The 16,775-nt window shown below is 38.1% G+C and overlaps 1 protein-coding gene and 1 long non-coding RNA gene across 3 annotated transcripts in view; one reads left to right on the forward strand and one right to left on the reverse strand.

Annotated features, from left to right (window-relative positions):
- The window catches only part of cpm (carboxypeptidase M), a 42,036-nt gene extending 29,711 nt beyond the window's left edge, over positions 1–12,325 (forward strand). Inside the window, exons 6-10 of one of the 2 annotated variants that reach the window (XR_001479022.2) lie at positions 1,443–1,613; positions 2,667–2,819; positions 3,228–3,376; positions 4,094–4,196; positions 8,049–8,130. Coding sequence is in view for 1 of the 2 variants with exons in the window: in XM_006633577.3 (XP_006633640.2) it covers positions 1,443–1,613; positions 2,667–2,819; positions 3,228–3,376; positions 8,049–8,294 (719 nt within the window). In the remaining variant the exon portion in view is untranslated. Of the gene's footprint in view, positions 1–1,442; positions 1,614–2,666; positions 2,820–3,227; positions 3,377–4,093; positions 4,197–8,048 lie in introns of both variants that reach the window. The other variant, XM_006633577.3, reaches the window with a different exon arrangement.
- LOC138240816 (uncharacterized) overlaps positions 1–16,775 on the reverse strand; it is a 42,707-nt gene that overhangs the window by 24,756 nt on the left and 1,176 nt on the right. The gene's annotated exons all lie outside the window — the stretch shown is intronic.

Genomic DNA, 16,775 nt, shown 5'->3' on the forward strand with positions numbered 1-16,775 from the left:
CACAGATCGAGACTCACTAGTCTGTCTAGGGGTACGAGCTGCACCTAGAGATACTTTTGACACAGTTTGAGACTCGCTAGTCTGTCTAGGACTACAAGCTGCACCAGAGATACTGGCTAGCTCAGATCGAGACTCGCTAGTCTGTCTAGGGATACGAGCTGCACCAGAGGTACTGGCTAGCACAGATCGAGACTCACTAGTCTGTCTAGGGTACGAGCTGCACTTGTTTTTGTTTGGATGTCTGACATTCTCTTCCACATTCAGAACACAGCTTTGTGTGGTTATGTACTTCCCCTCAACCATTGGTTCCCACCCCTGGCCCAGGGAGAGCCCTGCGGTGCCTCCATTTCATTCCAGCTGAATCTTTGATCCGTTTGCTTGTTTAGAATTTTGTTGGAATATTCCTGCATGCAGTTCTTGCTTTCCAAAGTGTCCAACATATTGTTCTAGACTCGTACAAAACTTCATGCAGTCTCTCCTCAAAATGTTTTAGTTTTCCCCTTTAGCCCTGTCTTAACTGCTCTTAATGTGTTAAGTACAATGTACTGTATGATATAAGGGTACAGGTGGAAATGACAGTGGACTCAGACACTCCCACAGTGACCAGTTGGTTGCGTTAAAGCTAACAGAAATAAATACAGGGTTTTCTTAAACTCAGAAATTGGTCAAATAATACCAAGTATAAATCCCATTTAATGTTGTAAAACCTGAAAGCAAATCCAAAAGTATTTCTCAAATAGAAAATTAAAATCAATCAGCCTGCAATCAAGAAAACTTAAGAAACTTAAGAGAGAGGGATCCCTCAGGACTATGCTGGGACCCACTGTACTGTTCTGTGCCAAGAGGTTTTATACAGATGCATGGGAAATTTCTCAAGAGGGCTTTAGATTATATGAGTCTCAATAAATATATTGGGATCCTCATCCAGAGGTATACCTAAAACCCTGGAGGTGGGGATGAAAATATTTTTTTTTCAACAAAATTATTTTAAAACGGTGATTTATTTTGTGATTTAAAAAAAGACTTACATGTATTGATGACATGACACCATCTAGCAGCAGCTCCTGAACTCCATAGTGTTGATCACTGTACAGGACTGGAATATATACTCCCTATTTGAGTATAATTGACAAAAATATTTGTATGAAACCCAACTACTGAAGGTGTTTCATATGTCACACCTTGTAAAAGAATGTGCAAACTTCTTGAATTTGTACAATATCATCAATTATATTTTTATGTTTCATATATAAGAAACTTTTGAGCATAAAAAAGGATGACCATAGCTTAATTTCTAGAATCAGGTTTCAGCGTTTCTGGAATTGGTATACTAGAATTGAACTATTAGACTTTGCTGACTGGTGTTGTAGACATGTTGTAATTCATGAAAAGTTCTGAACCAGTTCAAGGCTGAAGTTCTCTTTTGTTGCCGTTCAAATCAGGAGCTGAACTGCAGAAGGGGTTCAGTATATCGCCAGACAATGACATTTTTGTCCACCTTGCTAAAACCTACTCCTTTAACCACACTTTGATGCACAAGGGCAACAACTGTGATCAGACGAAGGCTTTCAAAGACGGTATTACTAATGGATACTACTGGTACGCCTTACCAGGTCAGTGGTGATTTTCACATTTCAAAATCTTCAGAGAAACCAAAACAGGGAGGTGCAGCATAAGCACCCTGATTTAGTACCCTGATCTTTGGATTTCTATGTAGTGTAAATATATATTGGTTAAATATAGATTTAGATATAGTCAATGAGAGATGGTTTCATTTGATATGCATCAGATTCTATAATGAAAGAAATAAGATAATAAAACATAGTCAAACAGTGGCTTATACTCAAAAACAAGGACAATGATCAATTCTTTTCTTGATTAATAATATCCAACTATCATAGAAGGTCCAGCCTTTAGATAAAAATTTCACTTTTTCTTTGTTGTCTCCTCTTATGCTCTTTTCTTTCTGGTATCGTCTGTTACCAGAGTGGGATAGAAGATACACATTATCTTCTTCATTTCTACTCTTTCTGAGAATTCTTGTTCCTAGCAGCTGACAAAACAGTAATTAAATGGAGACCAGGCTGCTTATTGAAAGTTGACACGCAAACTGTAATTTATCTAATTGCAGAGTCATGGGGTTGAATCCAGACTTGGTCCTCTTACATGGCACAGTTCCTATAGGTTGTCAAATAACCCATTTTGTGTAGAAACTGGTGAAGATATGTCTCAGTTTTCACCTGCTCTGCTCTCAAAGTCACCTCTATATCTCACAGGTCCTTCTATGAGATTGCAAGGAATTATTTTATTTTTTGACCTGTACTCAAACACTTCTAAATGTTAATATATAAACACAGATCTCAGGATGAAGTTAGAATGTAACGACAGTAAAGACAGACAGTTATTTTTATTTTATGTATAATATTTAACAATTGTTTTAAAACCAAATAAAACAAATAAAGTACACCAAATACAAAAATGCCAAAATGTGGAGCTCGGAAGAAAGAACGCCCTTTTATATTGTATAGAATCTGAGTCAGCCGGTCAGACCTGCTGTAGAAGACCTCCACAGGCCTTGGAGAGAGGACAGGAGGCTCTGTCACAGTGGCTGCGCATTTATCTTACAACACAGCCTTGATGTTGTTATTTAATTATATTTTTTACAGGGGGTATGCAGGATTACAACTACGTCTGGGGGCAGTGTCTGGAAATCACTCTGGAGGTATCATGTTGCAAGTATCCCCCCATAACAGAACTCCCAGGACTCTGGGCAGCGAACAAACCTGCACTGCTGGCCTACATGCAACAGGTCCACCTGGGTGAGTGTGTGTTTCCGCAACCAGGCAAAGATAGGGCACCAAAACCCCTATTAACCATGTGTTAATTCCTTGGCCTGATGTTTAGTTCCGGTTTTAAAGAGGAAACTGTCTTTTGGATGAGCAGTGACCAAGACTTTCTAAGCTGAAAGTACAACATGTAATAGTCCTGGACAGATTTCTGGCAGAAGTGGAACTTAGCATAAGAAACGAATACCTTGTAGACTCTGACATGAGGTAGCCGATTCAAATGACCCTTTCAATGTACAGACCTTCAGCAGACATTGTTAACGGCTCAGCCAGACTGGCCTCTGCATTAACTAATTAATAGTAATAACTAATGAATAGATGCTTACAAAGGCTCATGTGACGTGGTGATGAAAGAATAATATGATAAAGATCTCTCAACAGGTGTGAAGGGGCAGGTATTTGACTCCAATGGATCTCCAATACAAAATGCTTTGGTGGAAGTGGAAGGGAGGAACAACCTCTGCCCCTTCAAAACTGACAAGAATGGGGAGTACTACAGACTCCTCTTACCTGGGAATTACAAACTGAAGGTAAGGAGACTACTACAGCAGGGAAGGATGCTGAGCTCAGATGAGAGCCATCGTTTGGGAAGAGCACAGGATGCACGAATGCAGCAGTCAGTCGTGGTGGTAGACCCCAATAAAACAAGAGGAGGAGGGTGCAGCAGTATTTGCCTCACTTATGGATAGTATATCTGGTTAAAGAGACATCCCCAATCACTCTTTAGATGAAAGACAGGGAAATGAGACTCCGAAGGAGGGCTGAAGTGTGATTGGAAGCTCAATGCAGATACAATGTCGAAGCAGTTGTGCACCCTCTTGGGCGATGTCTGTCTGCTCCACCTGCACTGACTCATTGTATGAGTTTAACCACTAGAGAATACACAATAAGCCCAAATTCAGCTGTGCGGATTTAAAAAGATTCCCAAAAACATCGCCTACAGGACCAGTAGCCAAACGAAAATACAAAAATGACAGAATACCGGTTATATACATTTATATAATTTCTCTGTAAAATCCATGAGTAAAAAAAAAACACTAACAACATCCACCACCACATAATTTCTAAAACTTTGCATCCATCATCTCAAGGCCATTTGCAAGGGAATTTTCCGTAACACATCAGTTGAACTCTCTCATAAGCACCTTACAGCACAATATAAAGATATGTATAATCCTTTACAAATGACATACAGGCTTACACTTAATCATAATTCAGAACTAGTAATATTTTCATTTGAAATCTAGGAGCCAAACCCCAGGTAGTTAGAAGTCAGGTGAAAATGATGGAAGACACCATTAAAAACTTGAGATCTGACAAGGACTCTGACGTGCAGATATAGTAGTCCTGGTATGTTCATTTGAAATTCTATTTTGCTATGTTTTTTATATATGTTGTTTTATTGTGTTGTAAGTTTTCCTCTCCCTTGTTCAGTCAATAGATTGTAACAGGCTTTTTTTTTCATGGTGACCGTTTCAGTCCACATACCTAACTCAATCACAAAATTGTAAAAGCTAAATTTTGCCCCAGAATAAAATTTTGCAAAATGGTTTTGTGAGGAAAAATACAAACATGCGTTTCTCCACATGCATTTTATAGAAATATGAGGTTCTGTCAAGGTGACAAAATAGGAGTCAATATTACATAAAGTCCAAGAACGGTGATTTGGTGACATTACAACTGTAAACCTTCTCAGTGCAAACAGAAGACTTATAGCTGTGTGTAGTGGAATGCTCTGTCAACTGATTTTTTAAGAAAAGAAGCCCAAACCTGCCAAGCCAGTTAAATGTTTACAGTACTGACATACTCAAATCAACAGGTTTTCAGCTCGACAGTGGGGTGTCTTCCAGAGAGATTGCTGTTCTAAATGTTTCCTGCCGCCTTTTTGAGAGAAAGAGCACAGAACACAGCACAGATCATCATTTGGTTTCTTCCTTCTATATGTGGAAGAACTAGATCCTTAAAGACAGCTCATATTTACTACTATAGAAAAGTATCTATTTAAGGCCTCTTTTACAAAGTAGACAAATGTGTTACATATCGTTACGGTGGTCAGGCAGATTCAAGGCAGCAGCAGAACAAGTGTTTTATTCGTCTGACCCATGTCAGAGTGTACTGCAAATTAACCACATTTTATTTTGTGAAGTACAGAGGAGTATATATTCAGCATGTTGTGATAAAAGGGTAAGAACTACCAATACCTGAAGACTGTTTATTTGCTTTGTATTATTCCACTATTATAACCACATTTAATGGATTAATATCAGCATGTACAATACATGCCACTCACATTGCTGTATAGCCTACTGCAGCCTTATTTCTCCGCACAATTAACAACATGAACTGAAAAGACAGAAAAGAGAGTTTCTTTAAATAATTCTATATAGAACAGAAGCACCATTTAAAGATTGGTGCATTTACATTTTTTAAAAACTATTTCAAACAATATGAGGACAAGTGTTATGATTGACTGAAAAACAGATGGAAAAAAAGACAAATGTCTTGTCAAAAATAAAAATAAATACATCTACCAGAATTCTGTAATAGCTATGAGGTACAATATATACTGTACATATGTGCTTGTTGTATTCCTACATATGTTATGAAATCAAAGCTTAAATGGAACATGTCCAATACATAACAAAGCCAATTTCATTTAACTAAATAAATAATTGCCTTGCCTACTCCACTTTATTTACTATTAAAATAAGCAAAGCAGAGCATAATTATAAACAGTCTTGAAGTGGTCGCCTTAGTGTGCTGAAAACATTCACAAACAGTAAGCAGAGCACTTATGTGACCTACAGTGTAAATAACAGAACAATGCATATATTGTCTAGCTCTTCTGACCTTTTTTTCCCTACATTGAGCCTGAGTTTTTATTGGGGACTGTGAGGCCCAGCTGTTAAACAAAATATTTTGTAAATCAGGGGCAGTCAAACACTAGACATTCCAGTATTCCAAACATTCTTCTAGGCTGTAACTACAGATAATTTAACAAATATTGATGTATGGAATTAAAGAGTTGCACCAAATAGCTCCATGGAAACAGATAAGAAGTAGAACATCGTTGTAAATAAATTAACCTTTTTTCATTCATGTGCTTTGCGTTATAAGGATGTAAGCATGAAACAAAGTTCTGTTTTAGGTTGAACTGTGCTTTTACCACTGCTGAATATCAGCTACAGGTGGTCCAGTCCGGAGTGTGGAAAATGCTGTTATTTTTAGAAGACGAAATATGATTTTTAAGAAAAAAAACTTTAGATAGATGAACTCCAGATGTCAATTAGTTTGCCTGTTTAAAGGTTAGCTAATAAACAAACTTAATAGTCATGAGATGTTAGTTTATTAGTATAATCGGAGACAGAGACTGCAGCTGTAGGACAAAAACAAAGATCTGCTTGAATTAAAAGGGGTTCTGTTCTCATGTGTTGCTGCTGAGAGTTTCTAATGCCCCAGCAGTAATAAAACCTGAGACTGGCTGTACTTACCTTCAGGGTCTTCAGCAGTACCGTTTATATGTTCTTGATTAGACGTTTTCTGTGTTTTGCCACTTGCATAGTATTTGATTTCTTTATTTTTTCCTAGCAAGTTAGGATGTGTAATTGCACTATTTACACTACGCATAGTATTTTACTGAGACTAATCCTACATTTCATTTTGTAATTTATAAGTTTAACATGACTCTTTGACATGAGTATAATATAAATGGAGTACAAGTGGAAAGCGCAGATGACTGGAACCCTGGCAGACACTTCACAAGAAGCACATTCTTGTGTTTCACATTGGGCTTTCATTCCGAACTACATCCACTGGGCCACTAACAGAGACCTGCTCAATAATCCTGACTATGCCAGACACTACTGTCTTCAGTTCTGGTTTGGATCATTTTGCTACAATATTACACAAGAGATCATCCTGAATTTGCAATATTTTTATGTTTTGAATTATTTAGTCTTTAAGACGGTTGTAGTCATCCTTATTTGTGTCATCCTAATTCATCCCCAAGTGCTGTAACTCTGAAAAAACGAAATTACGTTTTGGGGACACTGGAACTGGAATTAAGAATATATTCTCTGGATCTAAACTAGAAAGTCAGAGTGGTGTTTGAAGATTATGCCCCTGCTTAGTTCATGTTATTACTGCACAGGAGCCCTTTTGGTATTTTGTATATTGTTTCTTTGCGCTTAATTAAGTTTTATTAGAATTTTGTAATTAGTTATTCATGTATGTGGATACATTTAAGGCTTATAACTACTGCAATCCCCTAGTTTACCTCTCCAATATTACTAATATTGACTTACTTCTGCAAATAATATCAAATGAAGCACGGGTCAAATGTCATTGAAGGAAGAATAAAATAACTCTTGAGTTATTAAATCATAGGCTCTGCACAGTTGAACAATATACATATGGGCATACTTTTTCACCAGTGCTAAACAGTAGTCAGAACTTAAGAAAAAACAATTAAAAGCTTTGCAAATTAGAGAACTTCAGTATAGTCTGTTTATATTGAATTAATGTTCTACTTAACCTACAATAATACTGTTTTGCAATGTGACTGAGGGCTTTGGGGATTCACTGCTCCACACCCTCACCCTTACAGCTCCATCCCTTACAGCTCCATCACTCAGTAGTCCTCACGCAGCCATAACAAATACCAGTGCTTAAAGAAAAAAACCTCCAGGAGTTCATTTCTCCTGTGTGGAAGAGTTCCCCTTTTCAATTTCCACAGTGAAATAAGCCAAGATAAGTGGGGTATTTGTGTCCCATAAAAGAAACTGAATGTTTCTTTTTCTTCACTATGTCATGTACTTACCCATGTGCCTTGAATTCATGAAGTATTTTTCTTTTCTGTTTTCTAAGTAAGTTTACTTTTCTGACCCCAAAGTTTCAGGTCGGGCAGTTTGAAAAATTAACAAGCACGACATCAGTTAGGTTTCTTTCATAATCCTAATTTTGGCTTGCTCATTTATTAAATCCTGTTTCACATCACAATTTCTTTGGACACCGAATTGGTCTTGCTAAATTTCAGTTACAAAAGGATGAAATCCCGACAGGATTCTAGACAAATTCTGTGGAACATTTTCAAGTAGATTTCAGTTCTGCTATTGCAGCTATCTTAATTGTGCTCGAGGGTTCAGTTAAGTCCCTAAAAAGAACAGGAAATATTTGACTAAACTCTTACTTTCTTACTTTTAGGTCACCGTCCCCGGCCAGGAGCCCATAAAGACGACGTTACACATCCCAGATGGGCCTGAGAAATTCTCGGCCCTGAGATATGATTTCATCGCTCCACGGCCTGTAGTCAGCGCTGACCCCTCTGACCCCACGAGAGCATGCACCTCCCGCATACGGAGGCTCCCTGACCGCAGCCGAGCTGCCCCGGGGCTGCACTCCGGCGGCCTCTTCTTGCTCATACTGGCGCTCTGCAGACTCCTGCTGTGAGACATGCCCTGTTACCACGGTCTTTCCTGTGCTTCACTTTATCCGAGACCCTCCCACGTACAGGAATCACCTGCAGCACTCATACCTTAATTCATGCAGGTATAGGGTGCTAAAAGACTTCACTGTGGGAGCACGTCTTTAAAGTAACAGCCTAGGATCCACAGGAGCTGGACATCAAACCCCAACAACAGCACGAGTGTTAAGAGAGTTACCGGCCAGAACAGACTGAATAAGCTGCAGTAATATTCAGCTACTGCTTCTGACAACCTGCTCTTTGGAAACGTATTTCACCCCAAATCAAGGATAGTTTTCTAACAGGGCTTAATGGCTTCAGGCTACAGCGTTCTCCATGATGCGAGTGTGTGCGGTGCTATTCTTTTTTTCCCCCTGTGATCCTGGCTGTAGAAAATGCTGTGTTCAGCTAATTATTGCCACCAGCTGAAAAGGGCACTGAGGGCACTAGAGGACTATGGAAATACACAATAAAACACAGCGCAGATCCTTTGAGAACCTTGAAAAGTACAAATCTGAAACATCCCACCAATATGCAATGAACATACATTGGAATCAAGCAGGTTGCTTTCCAGTCATATTTATTTTAGTAGACATTATTAGAGACCTTCATTCTCGGATGCCAATGTGACTCGCAACCAGATATTTTAAATTTGACTTGTGTCACTTGAATTCCTGGTAATTCAGTGCTGAATTACTCAAGAATACTGGATTGAGAGCATGTTACCCCATGGTTAAGAATTTGTTAATAAGCTTTTCCACCTACTGCTGTTAATTACAATTATTTAAAATGTACTACCTGTTTTGCTTACATTTTGTCTAAAGAAAAATGAAAAATAGCATGAGCCTCACAATAAAATATTTGAACAGTTTTTAATAAGATGATGACAATGATTTTCGTGAATAGAAATAAATCTGAAATAGAATAATATGTAGTCCAGGTCTGGTTATAACATGGAAGCCAAACTGCAAATAGTCACCCCACAGGACTAAGCGGGAAAAAAAAACAGTAGATCCTTTTTGGAAAAAAAAAAACAAATTCCTGAAGTGCTTTGAATTTTAAAATCACAAACGGGGATCTCAGATTAAAATGCAATGCATTCCCAACAATATCTACGAGGTAAAGGCTCAGTGTTGTGATAAGTATGATAAGGTTTTCATCTGCAATACCTCAAAACTAAAAATAAGGTCTGTGCTGATGTGTGGCACTTTACTAGCACTGTACGCAGTGCATTACGTTTAGAAATGAAACGAGCTCCTTAACAGTAGTGTAGTGGTCAGCATTGCTGCCTTGCAGCACTGGGGCCCTGGGTTCGATTTTGGACACGAGGTGCTGTCTGTGTGGTGTTGCTGTGTTCTCCTGGTGTTCATGTGGGTTTCCTCCTACAGTCCAGAAGTGATTTGAAATTGGATGACTGTCTTAAATCAAGATTCTTTGTGAAATGAAAGCCTTTTATATACCTGTTGTTCACATATGGATACAGTAAGAATGATGTATTCCCTTACATTAAGTATTAATTCTAAAAAAGCATCTAAATGTTATTAGTCTAAAATGCTGTGTAAAGATGACCAAATAATGCATCTTAATCATATCTGCCTTCATGTATTAAATATTTTGTAACCAACAAATTTCCATACCTCAATGTCATCAAAGATTTGTTACAAACAAATAACTACCAAAAAGTGTGACTGGAGCACAGGTTCCCTCACCTCAGTTTAATTGCAGTACACACCAAATGTTGGTAAAAAATGACAGAATCTTAAATGGTCAGTTTTCTCTTTGCCAACTTTTTCTACAGGTTTAGCCAGCAATGGGTCCGTACTTGGCTTTTCTTGGCCAAGAACCATGCTGACTGACTCCTAAGGTTTCTGGATTAGTGCAGAACAGGAGCTTCAGACTGTCTGAATCCTGATCAGTTTGCACACAGAGTGCTTCCACTGGTAGTTTACCTATGTGCAGATAATTGTCCTCACTGTGGTACATGAACAGCAGTACAGTAAACTCTACTGAAAAATCCATTAGATAATCATTCAACAATTTATAGGATTATCATCAGATATTCACAAAAACAAAGGCCTGAGTAAATTATTTCAAAGTTCCTTTATTGTCAAATAATTTGCTAAAGAACAGAATGATTCTTAAAACCATAAAATATGTAATAATTTGGGAAATGACTAATTGGCAAATGAATTGATAATTCCTTGGGCATAGTGTATATTTAATTTAAACATGAAAACATTAACATATAGCGCTTTTTAACTCAAAAGATGAATCAATCTCTGAAGGGTTGCAGCCACCAGGGTGATTATATGCCAACAGCCCCACTACTCAACCAATAAAGTGACAACCTGCTTCATCAACTGAATTAAGAGGGAACTTTGGAAAAGCAAGACTGAACAAACCCAGAGTAGAACTGAGCCAGGACACCTATTTTTTCTAAAACTGCAAAGGACCAAGGAGTCACAAACTTGGTTAATGTCTAATCTGGAAGACAGCGCCACCTACAGCATAGTGCCATAGTGCCAGTGGGGGAAACTGAGAATGGTGGCCCAGAGGAAAGAGCACCACCTATTGGTCGTAACAGCACCAGCAGCAGTTCAGCTGTTGCAGTGGACTTGATTTAAGTTTTTTTAAATTTTTCATTGATTTATATGTAATATTTCATTGTGATCATTTAAAACTGAGATATATATATATAGTTTATATATGCAAAATGACTGGGAACATACCAGGTTTGCAGGCTTGATTCATTATGAACCATATCGAGGCCCTGATCAACATTACCTTGTTACAATCTCAGTATAATGAATGTAAAAAAACAAGGATGAAGAACAATTTGTTATCAGGAGCTACCTTTTAAAAAAAGAGGCAGTTAGGCCAAAATAATACTAGTAAACTCTTATTGGATGATTTGTTAGATGTCTTTTAAAGTTAGAAGATAACATTTCATTCAGGGGCTGCAGATAATAGTCTATACAAATATGGGGATATTATTTTGTTTTTGAATATTTTAAAATTAATACACACCTGTTAGCAAAACATCATAAAGACTAAAGTGTGGGCGACATTACAGCCACATAGCAAAAATGTAAATCAATTGAGGGTCAATAAAAGCAACGCATGAGAATTACTGAGAAGCACAGTTTTTTGCTTTCAAGTAATCTTTTCTGTGGAAAGCCTGCTGGAGAGCAGGATTATCCCCTGCATGTGCTGTAATGCAGTGATTATGGCAAGATAACAGTTGTATGATTTGTAAAGCATACACATGTGTTATCTTTAAACATACCCAGATCTAAATCCAAGGACTGCAATGTAGACGATAAGAACATAAGAACAGCTACCAAGGAGAGGAGGCCATTCAGCCCATCTGGGTAGAAAGTAGCTAATTGATCCATTAACCTCATCTGCCATTTACTGCAAGAAGCCAGGGAATCAGTTTCAATAACACAGCGAGTTCCATTCTCCCACAACTCTCTGGGTAAAGTAGTGCCTTTCTGTTCTCATTTTCACAGACGTGGTTTTCACTAGTTCATTTTTCACAGTTCATGCCGAAAATGATCATGAGTAATTTTTTTTTACCCATAACATATTTAGCCTATTCAATTTGGAGTTAAAAATACAAGCATTGTGAAACATGTTGGCTGGTAGTTTATGAGTTTCTGAAATAAGCTAGTCACTAAGTTTAATGCAATAAAGCAGTTGTTTTTGGCAATTTATAATTCATTTCACAGGCGTTTTTACTTGCAATTTAAGCATATTAATCACTTTTATTTTGTAGTGTTTGTCACTGTCACTGTATCTGTCACCATTTAACATTTGTTTTTGTCACATTCACCAACGAAAAAGCAAGAGCACTCTATAAATAGCACACGGAGAAAAACACATGCAAACAGTGCTCTACCAGCTGTATTTGTTTATGACTCTACCTCACCATGTCCTCAGATTGTAAAACTTCCCAATGTGCCTTAAGGACAGCATTAAACTGTTCAGAACAGAATAAACTCAGCTCTGGCTTCAACTTTTCTGTGTTCGACTTTTGTATTCTAAGTTTGCATCCCAGGATTGCGTTAGAAAAGATTTTTTTTCCTTTTCAGTTTCAATATTTAATTGAGATTTAAGATCACAAGATTCTGGATCACTGAACCCATCTGTGAATATTCCCCCTTTATTGTTTTCCGCCGAGACCCTCCAAATCTCTTCTTGAATTGCTTGAAACTCTTTCTGACTTACACCTTTGAGTCCAACTGTTTTCAATCCAGACTTAAATATATCAGTACCTTTCTTGCTGGTGTTTCCTGCTAATGTAATAAACTACAATTCATACAGAACGTGTACTGTAACACGATCATCCAGACATCTGCACTCTTCTCTCTGCCCTAGTTCCCCTTCAGATTTATTTTTTGGCAGTGCACAAGGACCTGAATAGTTTGGCTTGATTCTATCCAAATGGACTTGATCTAGAGTTACAGTCCTCCATGTAGTCAACAATTTGCCCTCTGAACTAGACTTCAAAAATCCCTGTCTCTCGCTTCAGGTCTTCAGAATTACTTTCTCAAAGGGCTACAGAATACTCTTATTTTAACACTGATCGCTCTATCACTTTATTAGAACAAATATCTTGCGTCCATGTGCTTCGGTTATTTCATTCTGGAGTGCAGTTCGCAACAACTGAAGTCATAAAAATACCAGAAGATGCATCTCAACTTGGTCCAAGGAAAGGGGACATGGGTTGGCACTTTCTCAGTCTCTGCTGTCACCTGTAAGTGACTTCCTATTTCCCTCATGAACCTTCCCAAAGAAGCAAGCCGCACATCTCAGCGATAACACTGCAGATGTACAGACACACAGCAATCCGTAGGGGCTGCGACTACACAGCACGCCAGGAGCAAAATATGGTTACACTGCCAGAGTCCCGTAGTGTTCAGCCCCCTAGTTGCTATCCGCTGGGGAATTAGAATAGGATTCATCAGTCTCTTTGGTATTTAGATCTTAAATCTAAATTTTAAGAATTCGTTTCAGGTTAAACTAAACATTTCCTCAGTTTTAAAACTGCCCCCCTTCATATGCTATATGTCTTGTATATAATAACCTATTACTTGTTCATATGTTCATATGTCTTGTATGCCTACTAAAGAAAACAACATTCAGAGACATTCTCCACAAGCTACTAAATGGAACGAGATTTCATCGCAGAGAATGTGTGGGAACAGTTTATAAATGTTGGTAGTGGTGAAATACAGACATGTTGCAATGTTCCAAATTGAGCCAAACAAAACACCTGTAAAACATTTGAAACTCCCTTCTGTAATATAATCAAACAATACAATCTGTGCTCTCAGTTTATAACTAAAGATCAGAAAAGGCTTTAACCTCATTTTGTTTATGGGAAAGCTGTCAAAAGACAGATGTTCAATATTAAGTATGTCATCTTAAAAACTAAGCTTATTCATCTAAAAAAATGGGAGCCATTTTTTTCTCTTCAGGTCAGTATAAGACCTTTTGTTTAAAACTCTGCTCAACATTGGGGGAGTGAAGGAACTATTGTTAAATATGCATGAATTTGTCTGATGGATCTGAAATATTGTGGTTTCTGCATTATGCTCAAACAAAGATGGCATATGGAACCATGTCTGTGTAGTTTAGGTTAACACCACAAATCTAGAGTTGTCTTGACTAGTGATTCCTAAACTGAACTACTATTGGACGTGTGAAATTAATTGCAATTTGTTTTCCTCAAGTATGTTTTTCTTGGTCGGTGCTGCTGCCTTACAGCTCCTGCGTCCTGGGTTTGATTCAGGACAGGGGTCTCGTCTATGGGGAGTTTGCATGTTTTGTATGTTCATGTGGGTTTCCCCAGGTGTTCTGCTTTCCTCTCATTTCCCTATGACTCTCAGATGAGGATTATCTGTCTCTGAGGAGTCCCCCTGTGCATGTACCCTGCGATTCTCCTGCGTCCTGATTTAGGCCTTGTGCTTTGTCCTACAGACTCGTCTTGATCCTTACTAGTAAAAAGTGTTTTGATAATGGATGGACAGATGTTTTTTGCTGTTTAAAGTTCACCTTCCTTCCTTGGTTGAAATACTTCCTGGTAACTTTCGCAATCTTTCCTCAAATGAGCTGTAGGCTAAGATACAATTCTCAATGAGACAGGGGGGTGACAATCTTATCAAGTCACTTTCAGGATGCTCATCTAGAAATCCTAAACTTTCACAAAAACAGGGAATACTAATTGCAGGGAAGTACAAAAAGCGCTTATAAAATATGTGGTATAAAAATGATTCCCCAACCTTTCCTTAATCATATTTGCTGCAGATGTGCTATCGCATCAAGTTATAACAACAGAATACTGACATCAGACCAGTACAACAACCATCTGCACTCTGGATATTTTAACAGCAGGAGCTCCAGAATAGATCCCTGAGGGACACCAGACACTTGAGAGCTGTTGTGAGATGTAAAACATAAAGCAAAGTGGGTTTTACCAGGAGGATATACAGTGCATGAACACACAGCAGCTGTACAGCACTGGGGCATTTCTGCTTACACTCACAGTCCTGTTTATCACGTATCCAGCGGGCTGCAGCAGAGATGCTGAAATCAGTCTACCATATCTCAAACTTATCGGCATACTGTATGCGTCTCACAAAAGAGGAAAGGGAAAATCAAATGAAGAAAATAATGGGTTCAAATATTTTTTTACAGTTATACTGATAGAGGTTCAGTAATAAAATTAAATACTGCAAAGTTACAAGTGACTGAGACTTTTTAAAAATGTGTTCAGTTGGAAACATGGGGATTCAACATTTTGTCTTCCTTAAGCGCTTAATATTGGTTAATATATACTAACTTGCAAAGCAGTTTGCTCCTTTTAAAATATTAAAAAACATCTTTATAAAAGAGATCCCTGGGGGAAAATGCAGTTTACTACTTCCAAGTTTATCATACACATTTTTACTATATTTAATAAACTGCAACACAGTATTATTGTCTTATTATTGCCTGTTATAAGAGAGATAATCTGAATTAGTTGTATCGTTGCCATCATATATTGCAAAATACCTTTTAATTAAACTGGAAAGTATTAAGCGTATGCAAAGTGTCCAAGTAACTGTTTTGCGTTCCGTGTGGAGAATACTTCACATTTCCACTTGGTCCAGTTATGCATCACGTGTTCATATTCACTATGAAGTTGATTTTAATTTGCATTCTACAATACTTCGGAAAAATAAACTGGACCCAGTTCTCCATTCTCGCAGTTCACAAGAATTCACACCAACTCACACCATACCAGCGGCTATCAGAATAAACCATGAATTTGTCAAATCTCAGTCAGAAGTATCTCAGCAATACCGGGCCTGGCCAGTACTTGGTTGGGGAGAACCAGCTCGCTGATTGGAGTGGACACTCTGCTGTAGGAGGTTCTTCTGTTTGATACGACACAACTTAATTGTCATTTAAGACCTTGCTTCGCACTGTTTGCACAAGTCCAGGGTGACATTTATGACATGTCTGTTCTGACAATCTGGTCTCCCCAACTAAAGTTTTCCACTTAGTTCAGCTGGTGATGCGGTTTCTCACTTTTCGAGTTTTTGTACTGTATAATGGGGCTGCTAGCGTATAGCGCTCACCCAGAAGGTTGCTGTGCTTCAGCTGTGGAATGGAGTGGGTCCCCTCCCCAACGAGAGGTGTTTTGAGTTCCTATATAATAATATAGACTAGGAGAATACTAACATTTCAGTGAAGTTAAAACAAGCTCAAAAAGGCTAAACACTGAAGGATTCCACTATGAAACTATAATGTGTTTGGCAATGTTTTCTTAGCTACACAGATAAGCTAATTCACACTGAAGATGTATCCTAAGTATTACAGCCAAGGGCAACTGAGACTTTTGCTATTGCCTACTCTCTTTCTATACTTTCTTATCCCTGTTTTATTTTAGTTTGGTTTTCCTTTGATTTTTATCTCTGTTTCAGCTTCATCTTTATTTTTGGTCTTTTTTTTTAATGATTAATTGTACTTTCAATGTTGTCTTTTGCCATATTAGTCTCTGTGGTTCGCAGGGTGGGGGGAGGTGATTTTAAGGTCAGTAACTTAGAGGATTTATAGCTTGGAAGCTTTGTTCAGCTGTTTATGTGGATGTTTTGCTCCCCTTGTAAAACTTCAATAAAAAGATTTTAATTAGTACGATGCAAAATGCCACAGTCAATAAAGGCAAAGATGTTCCTGTTCTTTTCAGTAGACACTGCCACCCAGTGTTCAGATAGTAGCAGATCCTCATTCAGTTAACTTTAATGCCAAGACGGTAATAACAATCCTGTAACAGTATCTAAACCCATTCATCCTCCTATTTTTTAACTGCTGTTGCGGAGGAGCCAGAGCCTATCTAGCAAGCAAAGCAATAAGAACATTGCATGGCACACTTTGGACAGGATGTCCGTCTATTGCAGGGCACACAAGAGACACAGACA

This window comes from Lepisosteus oculatus, chromosome 7 (genome assembly GCF_040954835.1).
Source record: "Lepisosteus oculatus isolate fLepOcu1 chromosome 7, fLepOcu1.hap2, whole genome shotgun sequence".
NCBI lineage: Eukaryota > Metazoa > Chordata > Actinopteri > Semionotiformes > Lepisosteidae > Lepisosteus > Lepisosteus oculatus.